This window comes from Sebastes umbrosus, chromosome 2 (assembly GCF_015220745.1).
Source record: "Sebastes umbrosus isolate fSebUmb1 chromosome 2, fSebUmb1.pri, whole genome shotgun sequence".
Lineage (NCBI taxonomy): Eukaryota > Metazoa > Chordata > Actinopteri > Perciformes > Sebastidae > Sebastes > Sebastes umbrosus.
In genome coordinates, this window is record NC_051270.1 from 25763497 (window position 1) to 25780695 (window position 17199).

Genomic DNA, 17199 nt, shown 5'->3' on the forward strand with positions numbered 1-17199 from the left:
CAGAGCCGAGCTGGAGTCTGGCGTCTCTGAGCAGCTGTCAATCACTCGCGAACTCTGATCAACTAGGCAGCACTGATAAAACATGAATCAAAATTACGTTACTGTAATGCCTATTTCTCTCCTCAAATGTTTTCAGAAACATATTGTAGTGTAATGTTTAGCTGTAAAATGAGAAAGTTTGTGACCCGGCAGCCATGTTGAGATCAGTTGAGGAAATACCAAGCACCGCCCACCAGCCGGAGCACAGCCAATAGGAACGCTTTCTTTTTTAAAGCCTGAAAACAGAGCCATGAGGAGGTGCAGAAGTCTAGTTTTCTCTCAGAACACTTGAATTACAATATGCTGAAAGGTTATTATGGAATTTTTGCCCAATGATGCCAAAAACGTTCTGCCTAGGTTTAAAGGATAATGCGAGTCCAGGAAAAAAAAAAAGGCCAGCAGTGAATTTTTTTGGATCCTTCATTTGTGAAAGCATATGCATGAGTGAACTTGTGTGTGTCCTGGGGAACTGAGAGGCTGTTATGCCATCCAGCTCTGAGCTTGCGTCCTGGGATCAGGAAAAGGGCCAAAGGCACAGGGGACCGACGAGGAAGGAGGAGGAGGTAGAGGAGGAGGGGGGCAGCGAGGGATTCAGTGTGTGAGTGCTCATCGACCCTTCCTGAGTAGACAGACAGGGACACTTAAGCGCTCTCACACCTGCATCTGCCTTCGCCTTGCGTGGGGGGCAAGGACACCAACCATGCTGTCATGGCAGCTGCACAAGTGTTTAAAGTGAGATACAAGGCAGTTCCTCTAGCAGCATATTATTGCAAATAATTTACCCTGCAAAGTAATTATCAATGCTCTGCTCAATATGTAAAGTGTGCACTTCAGGTGGCTTGCTTAATTTGCTCTGGGTGGCTATCATTTGAGTGTGGATTTTAGCTGTGGTAACCGTGGCGGTTTCTAATAGAGAAGGCATCAGGAGGGAGTGTGAAGTGAGGATGAAGTGCCACCGTAATTGAGTTGACTTTTTGCAAGGGAAGGTCAACAATAATGGAAGAACAATTTAAACAAATTCATTTAGACAACTCTCCAGGCACTGTACAGTAGGTTGCTGGAAAATCTGTATTTTCCCAGCCATTTACTATATTTTAATATCATTATCTGTAATTACTTTGTCGGCTGAGGTTTAAGAGATTTAAATTAATTTGGGTATCACCGACTCAAAGCAATCTCTTTTTCTGATTTCCTTGTATTTAAATCGGCAGGAATAATAGGCTACAGCAGACAAATAAGTATGTGTATGCACACTCTGTGTCAAAGTATGTGTGTGTGGAAAAAGAGGCTAACTGTGAGCGGTATACAGCCCGTGTTACGAGTTGATTATGTATCCAGAAACCTGGCTGCTGCACAGCATGGCACAATCACAATGGAGGGTGATAATTTAATTGTGCTAAACGGTGGATTCCGTGTCAATGCTCCTCCAGCTGGGAGCTGTCAGGTAGTAATATCTCATTATGGCAGGTGAAGAACCCAGAGGAACCCTACCACGACACCTGTTAGAACAGGAGGAACCCCTGAAGGGAAACACACAGATGATTTTCTCTCTCTCACACACACACACACACATATGGTTCGCAAACACACGGTTTAAAGCCCCTGAACTATTTCCTTTAGCTACGTCTTCTTCACTTTAAAAGAAAACTACTGATTATACAATTTATTTTCAAGGTTATTGCTTTTGTTTGGAAAATGATTTAATTAAACAGTCTCACATTTAATTTGTATTTTTTTTACTATTTAACAAGTGCTTAGTTGGTACACATATTTAATAGCTCCCACTGTACAATACAGTGACAAACAGACAGCACAGAATAGCACCTTTACTAATTGGCTCTATTGAAAGATCACGCAGTCAGTCCGACATCTCAATTCTTCTTTTTTATGCTTGAAGGCAGTTGGCAAATTTAAACACTTACATTTAGCTTTATGTGAATAAACAGATTTTGTATGTCTTATGTTTTTTTTTTTTTTTTGCATAAACACCGTTATCTGTGCATGCTTGAATGTAGATGGATGTTGTGCATTGAGTAGCTACTGACACTGTCACACATCTAACTATAAAGCAAGGAATCTCTGTATGTATAGACCCATGTGTGGGACCCAAGGACGTGCAGTGTCGAAGTTGGTGCAATCGGTTAAATTAAATAAATATTAATAAACTTTGAATACACAGGCAACCAGAACTCTGGCCAGCAGCGGGGACGGGGCTTCATGGCTCTGCAGTCGAAAATGTTCACAGCTAGAGTTTTTGCAAGATTTTGCAAGTTTTCACAATTTGCGGGTTACCCTCCAGACACAACCCAGTTTCAGGCCATGGCTCATTTCCTGCAGGCTGCAGTTAATTTTTCCTGTTGGATGCTCGATATACTAACGTTAAAACCAAACTCTTCTTCACTCCCCTGGACTCCCATCCTGGAGCGATGAGCGGTTCTCGGCCGTGTCGCGAGTTGGGAAACTCTTGCGAGATGGTTAATGTTAGGCGTGGTGATGTTACGTGCTTTGTCGAGGCTTCAGAGCGTGTGTCGAGTAATCCAGGAGGTTTTCTGTGAAGTGTGTATCGAGGCTTTTATCGTCTAAGACCAATGACGTAATTGAAGACGCCCGAAGCTGAAAAACACAGTCAAGAAATTATTGTTCCTAAATAAAAAAGGAATAAAGTCCCCTCTATCATTTTCCTATAGTTACACATTCACTGCCCTCTGCCAAGTTAAACCACTGCCTTACATCTGTCATATATCTGCTCTCTCCCACTTTGACCAACCCGTGGTTTTGTGTGCACATGAAGCCCAGATGAACCCATGTGAAATGAACCCTTTTGGGAATCGATTTGCTGGAGAGCTTCAATGCTTCATGAAGCTTCATCTCGCCATCACCAGTTAGGCATTGATCTCAAATATTTAAAGGGACTCTTTGGAAGAATCAGAAATGCTTGTAAACAGCGACACCTGTGGCCGTTAAGTCAACGAAAGTCAGCGTCGGGCTCGCGCTTGCTCGCTTTAAATAGACATGAACGAGCATCGCTCAAAACAATGAGGCGACACACGTCAGCTAAAACCACAAAATCACTCTATATTTCACCTGCTTGGCAGTAATGTTAGCTGACCAGACGGAGGTCTCTCCATGAATCACTGCTGATCCTAGCGTTGGCTTTTCCTGCCTCAGCCTCCCGACCGCGGCCGGTCAGAGGCGATAACGTTTCTCGCTGCGGAGCCCCGTCACTTCACAAGAAACGGAAAACCTCTGTTGGTCTGGAGGAGCTGCAGCAGTTATTGCTGCAAAAACGTCCACTGAACATTCACTAAATATTCTCAGAGCTACTAACTCTTCTGCAGTGTGTAGTGTGCGCGAATGCACGTGAGGTGGAGCGAGCTGAGTGAAGGCAAGCAGGCAGAGGAGCAGAGTACAGCAGAGACTTCGGCCCTGGAGACCGAAGCTACGGTCTCCCCCGCGGACTACGACCGCGGCTAACACTGTTTTGCAAGACGGGCTTCACTAGATATAACTTTGCGGTTTTGGTGCTTCCGTGTAGTTTGTGTTGGAGTCTTGTCTGAACAGCGTAGTCACACGCGTGAGTGCGCATGTTGACACCGACCCGGGTGATTTATACATGTAAGAAGTTACAAACAGTCCATTTAAGGTTAGGCATTGACCTTGAATAGTTAAGGATTGGTCGTCATCCAGCGGGTCTCGCGAGAGTTCTTTTGCAGGCTTCAGATCAGATTTCGCAATTTGCGGGTTACCTTTTAGACACGACCGTGGATCTCACAACGCTGCAAGCAGCACTTCCGGGTGCCAAGCAATTGCTCCGATGAGCACGTGTTCCGAACAGCCACGCCCCCTGACTACGCGGCCGGTTCCAAACAAGCACGCGCTCTGAACGGGCACTTTGTTTAGCTAACGTTAGCTAGCAGTAACGTCATCTCTGTTAAAGTGGGGATTAAACCGTTAATGTTAGCAAGAAATAATGCTGGTAATGGTGTAAAAGAACCAGACATGGAGCTGCGATGTTGTTGAGTGATAGCAGCTGTTACAGCCTCTCTAGTTTAAACGTTGTCATGACAGCTAATATTAGATAACTAGTATGAATGTAGCTAGCTAGCTAAATCAGTCAGTTTGGCTTGTAACTTTGACAAGCCAAATCATTGAGTCCTTCCAGTTATTACCAGAGCCATTAATAAATTGATCTGTTTAGCAATAATAGTTTGGTCATGTATCATGGTCTAACTATTTTGGGGCTTGAGTTGAGCTATATGCAGCTGCTGCTAGACATAGCCATGATCTGTGTGGAGACTAATAACAAGGGACATGCACATTTAAATATAAAACATTAGTCAACATCTCAATATGTTTTTTTTTATTTTGTGGAAGCATTTTTCAGTCAAAGGTGAAACAACACAGATATAATGGGTTATAGTGGGATTTGGCATGTCTGCCCGTTAACTTTAATAGCAGTGTGGCACCAAAGTCTGGCACCAATGTTACATTTGAATCTGTTATTGCATGCTCTCACATTCCCTTTTTTGTGTTTAATAATTGATTTGATTTTCTCTCCTTTTGTCTGTTGATAACATGTGAAGAAAGAAGGTGTAATATCCCTCCCCCTGTTGGGACTTGGGATCAAAAACTTGAAGGTGCAAGACATCAGTAGTGGGCATGTGGGCGGGTTGGGGAGGTGGGGGGGAGATGGTGTGGAGTTACTTATCACCATTGTCTATAAAAGGTAAACAGTGTGACAGAGCAGATACAGCGGGTGAAAGTCAGTCGGACCCTTTTACGATGAAAGGGGAAATGGGATAGCCGAGGACACATGGCCCCCTCGGTCACAAGATGAGCGGCGTACAACACTGCTCCTCTAATACTCGCCAATTAAGCAGAGGTTGTTTTGCACGATGATGAAACATTATCGCAGGGAACAATTCATGACTCAAAGCATTCCAAGGCCATATGAGCCCGCGGCTGGAGAACTTAAGTCCTAATCCTTCAAATGTGCGCAATATTGTCAGCTATATATAGGCCGGTTCTCTTTTCTAACCGACCCTCCGCCGTCTCTGCTTCAAGTCTTCAAAGTCACTGGGGCTTTGTCTTTCAGAAAGTAGGCAGCATTTCACTTATTGATTACTTCTGTTTATTAGTTGTCTATTGTTATTGTGTAATCAAGCATGAGGGAGGGCAGCTTGTCAAGGATTTATGAGCTACCCCTTCAGTTCACCATATTTAGTATGTTAAAGCACATTTTGGGCTTATTTTCCAGAGAAATTGGTTCAATTATTAATGTGGGTAAAGTTATTTCAACAACACCAGAATACACTGTAGTTGTACAAAAACGGCTGTTTTGATGATTTTATTTTGCCAGGCTGTAAACAGCGAAGTTTTATGAGAGAAAATATGATCAAATTTTACATGCATCGGTAGTACCCACATTCAGCTCCTTATTTTGCTCCTCATCAGATGTCTTTGTTGTGTCTATGCTGATCTATCGCACACAAACCCCTTTAGATCTCAGCGCTGTGTGATCCCGCACCAAATGTGAGAAATACCGAACGGTTGCCCTCAGATATTTTCAGAGAATTACTGCCACACTTCCCCTTTTCCCTTTCAATAATACGAGGCAGTATTGTATGGGGCTTGTCGGAGGTGGGGGTGGGGCAGAGGGGGTTCTCCGCACTCTTAAGCTGCCTGAGCGCAGCCCTCCCAGCACTGCTAATAAATTATTAACTCCTGCTGACAAATACTGTTATGGAGCCTGCCGCAGATCTGTTGCATTCTTTAACAAGATTGCTGTAGACACATGTTACAGGAGGATGGAGTCTCTCCCTCTCTCCTTTTCTCTCTCTCTCGCTCTCTCTATCCCCTTCTCTCGCTCACGCCTCAGCAGTTTGACTGATGGCTGGAGACCAAAGTAAAAGTGCCTGAGAGACTGAATATTTTAGTGGTAAAATAATACCACTTGATTTACTGTGTAATACAAAAGCAGTGCTTTGTTTCATTCTCACACTCCATTGAGGACGAGGTGCTTGTTGCTCCCGAGGCTTGAGCTTTTTGGGTGCATGAATAAAAAATACATCAGAATCTACAGTACGAGCCCGACCCGCTCCCACCTCGCACACACACACACACACACACACACACACACACACACACACACGCGCACGCCTCCCCCTTACAACCCCACTACTGCCCCCTCTACATGCATGCTCTGAACTTTGCTCTGACTTTTGATTTTCAATTAACAGTACCCAATTTTGAGATCACTTTCTATTTGATATAATTACAGGAAACAATTTAATGGCTGATTAAAATTGAGGGCTGAGTCCCACTAAAGACACAACTGACAACACATCGAGGCACAGAGGCTAAAAGACAGAAGGAGAGACAGGCAGACAGACAGGCACAGGTCTCACTCTCCTGCCTTTGCCATCTACCTGACTGACTGGTTGTGTTTGTACAGCTGCTGAGACACATGAGATTAACTTAGGCTACCATTGTTTAGGTCCGCCTTCACTACCCAGGTTGATCTGTGACTATGTGCCAGTGTGTGTGTGTGTGTGAGTGAATGAGAGTTAAAGAGAGTGTGGTAATGCATAGTGGCTGTTTTATTTGGATATAGCAGTGCAAATTTCTGAAATATGATTTAATACAGAATTATGTCCAATCTGCTTCAGCATTAATTTCGTCGAGTCTGCTTACTGCTTTGAAGATTAAAACGAAACATGGTGACTAGGGATGTACCGATATCAGATATCAGGTCGATACTGACTCAAATAGCTGGATCACATATCGGTGACAATGGCGCTGATCTATTCATTTCAATTCTATGTTTACATACTATTTACATTATATACTGTAATTTTGATTCCTGTTTAAGTTTTGACCAATTTGTTGCTGCTTTAAAAAGGTTTACACTTGAATTGATTTTTTACGAAGTCGCTGGTGTACGATTTATTATTTTAATGATAAATAACAATTCACTAAATTTATATCTATGTATTTATTTGTTACATTTTGTTTTACAAAGTTAGGAAAGCAATGTTTAAGTCAAGCCTGATGTTGCCTTACACATAAAGGAATGATCCCAGTCACTTCCACACAGTGAGGCCTACAGTTTGTTAATTAAACACTGGTATCGGATCGGTAGTCTGTATCAGCCAATACGCAAAGCCCAGGTATCACTATTGGGACTGAAAAGTTGGATCGGTACATCCCTAAAGGTCTGCTCTAACTCTTCTAAATCAAGACTGAAAACAATTCTGCTATTTATTATGGAATTGCAACTGTACTTTAACAGTCTTTTATTATTGAATCTCCCACTATCGCATTTGATTTCATTTTATATTTCATATTTTTCAAATCGTTTTGTATTTTCCTTCATATTTTCCGTCTGTTAAAAGTCGCTTCATGCCTTTTGTAAAGCACTTTGAATTGCCTTTTGTTTTTGAGAGGTGCTACACAAATAATCCTGCCTAGAATATCTGCAGACAATATCAATTCAGCAGTGTGTGTACACGGACAATACACCTCATTTGACAGACTTCCTTGTGTACCAACCAAGAACTATTAGACCCAAAGACCTTGCTCATAAACGCCCTTTTTAAATGGAACATATCTTTCCCGATCTCTCAGTGCCTGACTCTCAGCAGAAAGCGCAAGGACGCCATCGCACCACAGCAATGCCTCAACCTTGAGAGTCCCCCCCCCCTATCTCAAACCCCCCAGGCAAACTGAGGGTGGAACTAAAGTGCTGTCACACTGACCCCTGTGGATAGAGCAGGAGAACGGGGCAGATGGTGATCAGTGATCAAATGTAGTACAAGAAGGACCCTGAGCATTTTGTCACATACAAACATACCTTCACAGCCCCAATTTGCCTTTCTTCTTCCTCTCTCACACACACACACACACTCATCCTCTAGAGAAGATTGAGCCCTAAGTAGTCACATCCTAGTTGTAATGGTCAACGTCCTGTAGTTGAGAAAAATAAGCAGAACAACAGCTCAGGGAAAAGCGGATTAGGAGTTAAATATGCTCCAGCTCCTTCTCTCCACTTCACATCAGTAGGAAGGCCATATTATCCCCTTTTTAATTTAATACCAAATGCATAATTAGATTTGCTTGGCACAGTGTTTAATTTCATTCATTGTAGCACACAGCATGAGTGCGGCCTCATTAATTCTGAGAAAAGGCGGAATTGGTTGTATAAATTCTGCACCAAAACGAGTTGGGTTGTAAAAAGGGGAAAAAAAAGAAAATAAATTAGAATTAACATGAGTTTCCTTTTGCACCTGATATGTCAAGTACAATCTTCACTGTAATATTCATGAAAGCATATGACAGATTTGTGAATTTAGTCCTCCACTGTTAGCTTTTGATTTTTTAAGCTGCTTAAGTAGGATTTGTTGGCCTGAGGGAACACTGTCACACCAAAATGTTAATAATTTCCTAATTTGACGAGTGGAAACAAAAGGAGACAAGGCTGGTTTTTGTGTGTATTTGATTGCGTCGGCATGAAATCAGCTCGCACAGAGAAAATGATAAGATGGTTGAAGGACAAAATCAAATTAACGTAGAAATAAAAAGAGAATATTATCAAAGGAAAAAAAGCAACCTTGTTTTACATCTCTGTGTACCGGGACTTAACTTATTTGTGAGGAGGTTTTTTACCTTTTATCTAGATGGCAGTCCCATTGCCTGGCTGACCTACTGCCTGAGTAACTGTCTTGGGGTTTGGGCCAAGACCCAAGCAGGCACAGTTCCAGCCCTAGATCAAGCCATCCATCTGCATTAAACAAAGGATTAGGGACCCCACTGCCTATTCCAAACTCCACAGGCCAGAGCAGCTACAGGCAACAGTTCAATCCATGCAGCATTATCAGCTCAGGTGCACCACGTATAATCCACAGCCATGCACAATCACTTGAACGTAACCGCCAGTCGTCCATGAAATACTCGAGCATTCCTTTTCATGTATTGTTGATGATCCTTGTGTGATATAATTTCTTTTTCTTGACTCTTTTGTCCTTTTTCCTGCTCCACAGCAGAGTCATGTCTTCCAAGCAAGCCACGTCTCCTTTCGCCTCCGTGGTCGATGGGGACGATGCCATGAGTCAGGAGCACTTGTCTTGGGAGAAAGAGGAGAGCGCCGAGGCCCACGGCACGCCACAGCTGCCCCTGCACAGCCTGCTCCACGGAAAAGCCCATCCAGATGAAATGCAGCCGCTCAGCAGCGTGCCGCCAGAGAGTGACTGGGACAGCCTGGTGTCAGCCCAGCAGCGCATGGTGAGACATGTCAATATATTACATACATACATACATACATAAACCTTTTTCATTCTAATTTGATGCCTCTGTGGTAAGAATGGAATAAAAGGAAACAGAATAGTTGTGGAGAGAAGCATAAATGATGAAGTAAAAGTTTATTTTTTATAGAAAACTTAGAAAAGATGGGTGCTCTACAGCTGTAGCGTCGGCTGATTTGACCACGGAGATAGGAGTGACGGCTGGCTTGACCGCACGTTACCATAATACAATAACGTTAGCTGTCCATGACAGAGTTAGCATGCAGCTTTAGCCATGATGTTTTTCTGGCAATGTGTGAAACCCAAAGTGTTTCCATACTTTATTGTATGTATAGTGTTTACCATGTTGGATTTAACATGTGAGGGTGCAGGTCGTATCCATGTGGAACCTCTGCCGTTTTCTACTTCGACTTGTACTACTGCGGCCGACTGCCGTTTGTTTTGGTGACAGATATGGAACGGATATGACGTCCCGTTACTCAGACTACAATAATAAAAGTGATAACTTCCATCTACCACCGCATAGACTCAAACGAAGCAAATATATCGATTCTGGCATTAAAAAATAAATTTCAAAATCGTAAAAAATAAATAAATCGCGATACATAAATGAATCGATTTTTTTTTTTTTTTTTTTTTTTCAATGCCTATTCAACTTCTTGGCTCAGCAGTCTCCTATTGTTCCTGGCTTGTATAAAGAAGCTCAGCTGATATTTTATCCCTATAACTCCATCCCCATGGTTCCCTAATGCTGTGAAACCTCTGAGATAGTGGGCTCTAAACCATCAGCTATAATTAGGTTAAACAAATGCCCTTCTAACTCTCCCTTTAATAACGTGAATGGCTCATAAAATTGCATCATGACCGATGGAAGGCCACGATGCATTCTTCCATCCATCCATTAATTGTAACCGCTTATCCTAGTCAGGGTTGCGACGATGCATTCTTGTTGCTATTAAAGAAACATGTCTTGTCCTCGGTGCACGCGTGTTGTTTTTCTCGCTGTGTATAAGCCACATCTGCAGCCAGACCCCAGACGCTGTACATTCTAAGTGCGGAGCTGCTTTGATGTGAGCGGAGCGAAGAAGAGCACAGGCACTTGTGGGCTATAGACACGGGAGGCAGGTGGTTGTCTGTGACAGACGGGTCTGTGGTAAAGAGACCCTGAGGGCCTCTGAAGTAGCTCTGCAGTTGGCCACTGAGACCCTCAACACCTCAGCATTGCAGCACGCGACACACACACACACACAAACAGACACATGAATAGCCTCTGTAGCCGCCTGCTCCTCGCGGTGCTGACAGTGTAGGGAATTGACAGGCAAAGGATTGCTCAGGTGTTGTCTTCATCTGTGGCACATTACGGGATGTCAACAACAGGATTTTAGCAAGTTTTATGACACAAACAAACACAAAGGAGAAGTTTATAAATACCTTTAACAAATATCTAAGTGATCAATTATAAAATCTGTAATACTACTAATGAATATTTGTATAGCACCTTTGTAAAATAGTGTTTACTAGGGGTGGGAATCACCAGAGGCCCCATGATACGATATTATCACGATATTTAAGTCATAATGCAATCTTATTGCGATTTTAGTATTGCGATAAGATATATTGCGTTTCATGACCTTTTATCAACTGCAAATTATGCAGTTTGTCAACATCTGTTTTATGTAATAAGATACAGTTTGCACTCCGTTCATCTAAGAGTTTTGATTCACATATCTTGAGGTCAGAGGTAAAAAATTGGCTGTGCCAGTTTTACCTCCGCAAAATTTTGTGTAACTTTGCAGCATTATTTAGCATTCTTTCCGACAAGCTAACATGACAATCCATTTCTCAAGTTTTCTAGTTTCATATGATACCAGTATCTTCGGGCCGTCAGATTGTTAAGAGGTTAATAGTTTATATACTAAAAGATTGATAACTTACGTCAGTGTATCGATACAATATTGACACGCAAAACATTGTGATGCTGTGCTGTATCAATTTTTTCCCCACTCCTAGTGTTTACAAAGTATTTACAAAAATGGCAACAAATTGAAAGTGAAGTCATATCAGTCCTAAATGATGGAAAAAAAAACTGATTAAAAAAGAAAAAAACAAACAAACAAAAATCTTGCTTCATTCTCACTTCACTCAAAGTAAGTGTGAGAAAGGACGCAGAAAGAGAGGAAGGGTAAAATGGAGGACGAGATGGAGAGAAGAAAAGGGAAAGGCATAAGGCGAAAGGAATGAGAGTGTTGCCTTTGCTGATTACCTGACTCCACTGCTGTGCCATGCGTCTGTGTGGGCTGTGCCCTGAACCTGCGCCAGCTGATTAACCCAGCACTGCTCCACTCCCCTCAAGCACTCTCCACTGTCTCTGCCACACTGCATAATCATCCAACACAGGGCTGGGAGGTGCAGAGTAGGCCGGTAGGTCGTGCCACCCTGGCGCTTGGTACCAGACCACCCTACAGCACCGCTGCAACTCTGCCTGGAGCTCGACATGCAACGCGGGAATGGGAAATTGGCCCGGACAGCATTCCTGCCGGGTTTACCGCGTTCCTGACTTTTTTTTTATTTAGGATTGTCAGTGGCTCCAGACATGGTTCTATCATGTATTACACTCTGTTATCACACTGCTCTTGATTAAAGCTCACTTTTCCATGATAGGCGTGCAGGTACGGGTTGGATCCAGATTATTCCCTTCACTATGAGGCCCAAAGTTTAAATCAGAGCTAACTGTTCCCCCGTTAAAGGCTGCAAACTCCTGGCTGCTTAGCCACCTTCTGCTTTCTCAGACTCCACAAACCATAATTAACACCACCTCCTGTCAGACGCAACCCTCAGCCACGGTCTGTGTGCTGACTATACACTCCCATGTGTAGAGTATTCTCTCCCTCTCCCCCCCCGCCTCCCTCAAGCTCTCTCCCATTCTTCTCCCCGTTTCCTTCATGTCTCTGTTTGTGCACAGGGAGCACTCAGCCAGTCAGCCAGAGACAGGACCCTTAGTTAAATACTAAACCATACACAGGTGGGACTGAAAAACAACAACAGCTCGAGACAGGACACAGATTTACGATGGCTCAAGGCACTCAGCTGAGAATAGGTCTCCACTAGAAAATGAACAAATTACACAGCAGTCACCCGAACACAAATGCACACTCAAAAGCAATTTGAGAAATTACAGTTGGGAGGTTTCTCTGTGTAGTCTCTGCAGATGAAAAGTAAAGAGCACATTATGGATATGCCCTATGAAAGTGTACCTCGTCATTACATCTCAGTTTTTCACTTGTCATATCTCATTTAGCAGCAACGCCGTCTCTGTTGAAGACACAGAAGATGCTGTGTGAAAGCCAGAGAGGAGCTATTTGATATGGCCAAATCGGCCCATGAGCTGCAAAAATCTAGCAATCACTGCATTTGAATGAAAAGCCATCAAAAAGCTCAATGGAGCCTTGACAGAACGCCGAGACACACTCATCATTTAATACAAATCCCATCCCTTGTTGCCACCCCTCCCAACTTTTGTTTGCCTTACAGGAATCTGACAGCAATAAAGTATGTTCCCTGTACTCCTTCCGGAACAATTCCACTTCCCCACACAAGCCGGAGGAGGGGGCCCGGGAGCGAAGCGACCTGCTGAGCGGATCAGCGTTTGGAACTCCGGAGCGCCGCAAAGGAAGCCTGGCAGACGTAGTGGACACGCTGAAGCAGAAGAAACTGGAGGAGATGACAAAGACAGAGCAAGACGGTATGAGTCCCTGTGTGTGTATGTCTGGGCGTTTTTTCCTCCTAAGTACGCCTGATCTTCCCAAATTTCCCCCCCTTTCTCTCTCATAATTTTCTAGCTTCCTGACTGTCCGCCTCTTTTCCTCTTGTATCTCTCCATCTCATACACTCATGCGGGCACACACAAGCTGGGAATACTGACGTTACAATGTTTCCAGTTTGTTCTGAACCTCTTCCAAAGTGACAAAGACTGCGTGGCACAGCACCTCAGCACAAGTGTGGTCTTCTTCCGTGCCAAGGCAAACTCTTTGACTATAAAACTCATAGTGCTGACCTGATGCCAGGAACATTACCTCTTTTTTATTTTGCTACACAGAAACACTTTTCACTCAGCACAGTTATTCATCAAACTTTGCTTCTCACAAACAACCCTTCTTCACATCCTATTCAACACACCATGAATATGAAAAAAAATTCTTTTCTCTGATAAGACTGTTAGGTCGATGCCGTATTTGCACCCCGTTTCACCCTGCTCAGCTCTCCCTCCCACAGCCTGCAGTCTATCAAGAGTATGGCGGAAAACAAATATTTGAAAGAGCTGCTGAAACACATCCCCCTTCTTAATTAGGGCTGTAGTAATATAACTACATCCAATCAAATGTGAAACCCCCTTGGGAATGCATGTGTCTCATTTAGTGTCTGGGGAGCTCTTAGCTTAAGCACTTCATCAGACGAATAAATTAGACCTCTGTTAGCCTAAAAATAATTTGCCACTTCTTTTTTAAGTGTTCGTTTGGTGATCTTTGTATCAGAGCATCACAGGCCTCTCACCGGGTAATCATCCAGCCACGTCCTGATATGCTGAGTGACGTCATTTAGGTAATAACAGACAGAACAATCAGTCCTTATTTACCTGAACACCTGTGATTTAGAGATCATTTAGAAAACTGAAAAGTTTGGATTATTGAAATGGATCTAAATGATCAACAAATGACAAGAGGAACAAAACATGCTGGTGCACATAAGCATGCCAGGATACTGTAATCTATACCTTTTATATTATCTAATAATGACCACCGATATTGCCAATTTAGCAACAAATATAATAAAGCAAAATCCAAAGGTAAAAGCCCCTTGTGTACGTCACAATTAATACTCATAATACAGCAGATACATTGGCCTCCGTTTTCATGTTTTCCCCGTGTTCATGGAGGTTTCTTCATCGAGTTCATCGAGTTTTCTGTCACACCAACAGACATGAATATTAGGAATATGCAGTATTCTTGCTACTGGTCTTAGATCTGGAGCTGATCCCGGAGAAAGCACAAGAATGTCGCCCCACAGCACCTTACAGGACACATTCTGTCTGTTATACATCTTTGTTTTCCCCTAAGCTAAACCTATATTTCTTATGTGTCTAGCTTCTGGCTGTTTCAGAGTTGATTTTCAGGGCAAGATTGTCAGCGCTCTCGGTAGCGACGGCGGGCGTTATGGTAATGAGCCCCAGCTGGTGAAGGCTGGTTGTTGCAGTAATTTAAATGGTCAAGTGCAGCTTGTAATCCAGGGCCGTATGTTAACGCAGGGAGGAGAGGGTGCTTTAGAGTGCCATACAGCTGTTTTAATCTCCTGTTAATAATAGAAACTTGGTCTGCCTCATGCGCCGTGTATCATCGCCACCTAAATAAACTCCCTTGTTGAAGGAAATTAGTTTCTGAGCGGGGAACACAGCATAAGACAAGAGCCTCACAAAGTTCAGTATGCTGTCCCCAAGCTGCAGGAACTGAGAGATACTCTGTTCTTGAGAGCACTTGAGGAAGCTTCAGCGGTGATGATCAGTGATTACTGTAAAATGGAGGGAGAGGGACTCTTAGAAAACGCCAAAGGAAAACCTCGCAGAAACCGTGGAGAAATCATAATCGTGTGTCTTTGTTTATGCAGAGAGACACTGTTGGAAATTGAAAAGGGCAGGATTAACCGATTAAAGAACCAAAGAAGACATTTGTTGTCTTAATTATGCTGCTAATGTGGCGCAAGCAACAGATGAGCTAAATATATCGCTTATCTAAGCATGACAACTGTTGTGTCTAATTCTGCTGCTTCGGTGCCTGCCTGGTCGGGATCACGAGGTCCTCGGAGACTCTTTACCATCTGCTACCATTCTTCTCTGGGCTTCCTTGTCTGGTCAAGATAGTTCATTGTACTGATGGACTGTGGATGAACGTGGTGACCTCAAGTGTAGAGGGAAAACAAATGGTCTGTGATACACTTTTTACACAGTACATTGCTCATATGTGGAACATGAAATCCCACCTAAAGTGATGTTAACGCTGGAGGAAGCCTCCTGGACATGGGATCCAAATATTGTTGACCACCTTTATTAGCTGTTCCGGTGCTTCTTACTGTTGTGTTTTTTAGATGTGATTTATTTTTATTTTTTTTATTTTTTTATGCTGTGAGAACCACAAATTAAATTCCAGTCACCTCCATTTTAGCGGTAGCTGATATCTACGAAAATGGAATATAATATTAATAAGTATGTTTTCTTTAGTGTATAATCACCTGAAACTAAGAATCGTTGTGTTTTCGTTACCTTAGAATGAGCTGTTTATATTTACATAGGGGGCATGTTGCACCGCCATGTTTCTACAGTAGCCCAGAACGGACAAACCAAAAATTGTTAAATTATCCTGCTTGGACCGGAGTCGATAACGTTTCTACCTCCCGTCGCCGCCTCTCTCTCTCTCTTGCTTCACTACTCACTTCCCACCTACGCACACACTTTACGCACTGGCTCTGCTCCAAATGGCTATAGAGAGGCCAGTCGCGTTTTCGCGTCAGCCACCGTAGCTCTCCAACATGCTTGGCACATAGAAAAGGCTTCAGTTGGTTGCAATCTCTTTACCTCACTGCTAGATAATGCCAGATCATACACACTGGACCTTTAAGAACTGGTGGAAAAAAAGGTTTTGCCAGGATAATCTTTCTAAATTCCTTAAAAAAATAGTTCATCTGTGAAACAGCAGGAAGCATTCATGTTTTCTTTCTAGGGGTGGGGGGAAAATCGACACTGCATAGTATCGTTCATTCGTTCGTCAATTTTTTGCTATATAAACTATTAACCTCTTATCGGACGCTATTCTGTCTTTCGGAGGTTGTAGCGGGCTCAGTAAATCGCAATATATATTATCGCAATACTCAGCATATCACAAAATGTTTAAAATCGCAATAAGATCGTATCGTGACTTAAGTATCGTGATAGTATCGTATCGTTTGGCCTCTGTTGATTCCCACCCCAATTTTCTTCTATGTGAGTTAAATTTTGATAACTTGCTAACACACAAAACATGTACGTTGTGTTTAGAGTGCATGGAGAAATTAAAACTCACCTGGAAGGAAACATGAATGCTTTTAGTCCTATATCATTCAAAGAAAAAATTATTGGCCACTTCCCTCATTGACCACGATGCCTTATAAACATTATAACAATAGAGGCGGTGCTCGGTATCTCCATCCTTCCATCTCTATATATTTGTACCCTTTCACCCTCTCTATCCTTCCACCCTTCCTCTCCATTTCTGGTCCTTAAAGTGCTTTAAGTGCTTGTGACTGTGCTAATGAATGAAAATGTCCTCCCAGCAGCGAGCATCGCATTTAGCTGAATAGTCACCTTTGCTGTAAAAGCTCTATTAGGCCCAGTTGCCAGCAGGGCTAACGATTGTGCCCCATGTTTATTTACTAGGTATTGTAAATGCATTATTTATGGATAAGTCTCCAGACAGCACTTGTCAAGAGTTAAAAATGTCAGTATAAAGTATTAGGATGAAAAAGAAAAATAGCCACCATTATAAAAACCCCAAGGTGACCTTGATTTGATTCACATGCAATTAGAACAGTTTTATATAATGCACTAAAGTATGAATCAATACTGTGCAAGTCAACACAGAAAATACTTTGTGTGTTGAGTCTTTATGGTCGTCCCCCAAGACAAGGACGGGTAATTGGGTTTAAGCTTCCTGTCTTAGCTTTTAGGGATTTCCCTGGGCTCAGTGTCTACTTGTTGGGTCCTTGCCAGTAAAACCAGTACAGAAGTAGATGCAGTTATGTATCTTTCATCATCTTTGTGTTATTGAATAGAGGTAGC

General features: G+C 42.8%; 1 protein-coding gene across 10 annotated transcripts in view; it reads left to right on the plus strand.

Moving 5' to 3' along the window:
• sox6 (SRY-box transcription factor 6) overlaps window positions 1-17199 on the plus strand; it is a 154842-nt gene that overhangs the window by 47826 nt on the left and 89817 nt on the right. For 9 of the 10 annotated variants that reach the window (XM_037790351.1, XM_037790329.1, XM_037790387.1 and 6 more), the window contains 2 exons: window positions 9078-9318; window positions 12870-13080. In XM_037790351.1, the coding sequence (XP_037646279.1) occupies window positions 9078-9318; window positions 12870-13080 (452 nt within the window). Of the gene's footprint in view, window positions 1-5117; window positions 5138-9077; window positions 9319-12869; window positions 13081-17199 lie in introns of those variants that run through there. The other variant, XM_037790395.1, reaches the window with a different exon arrangement.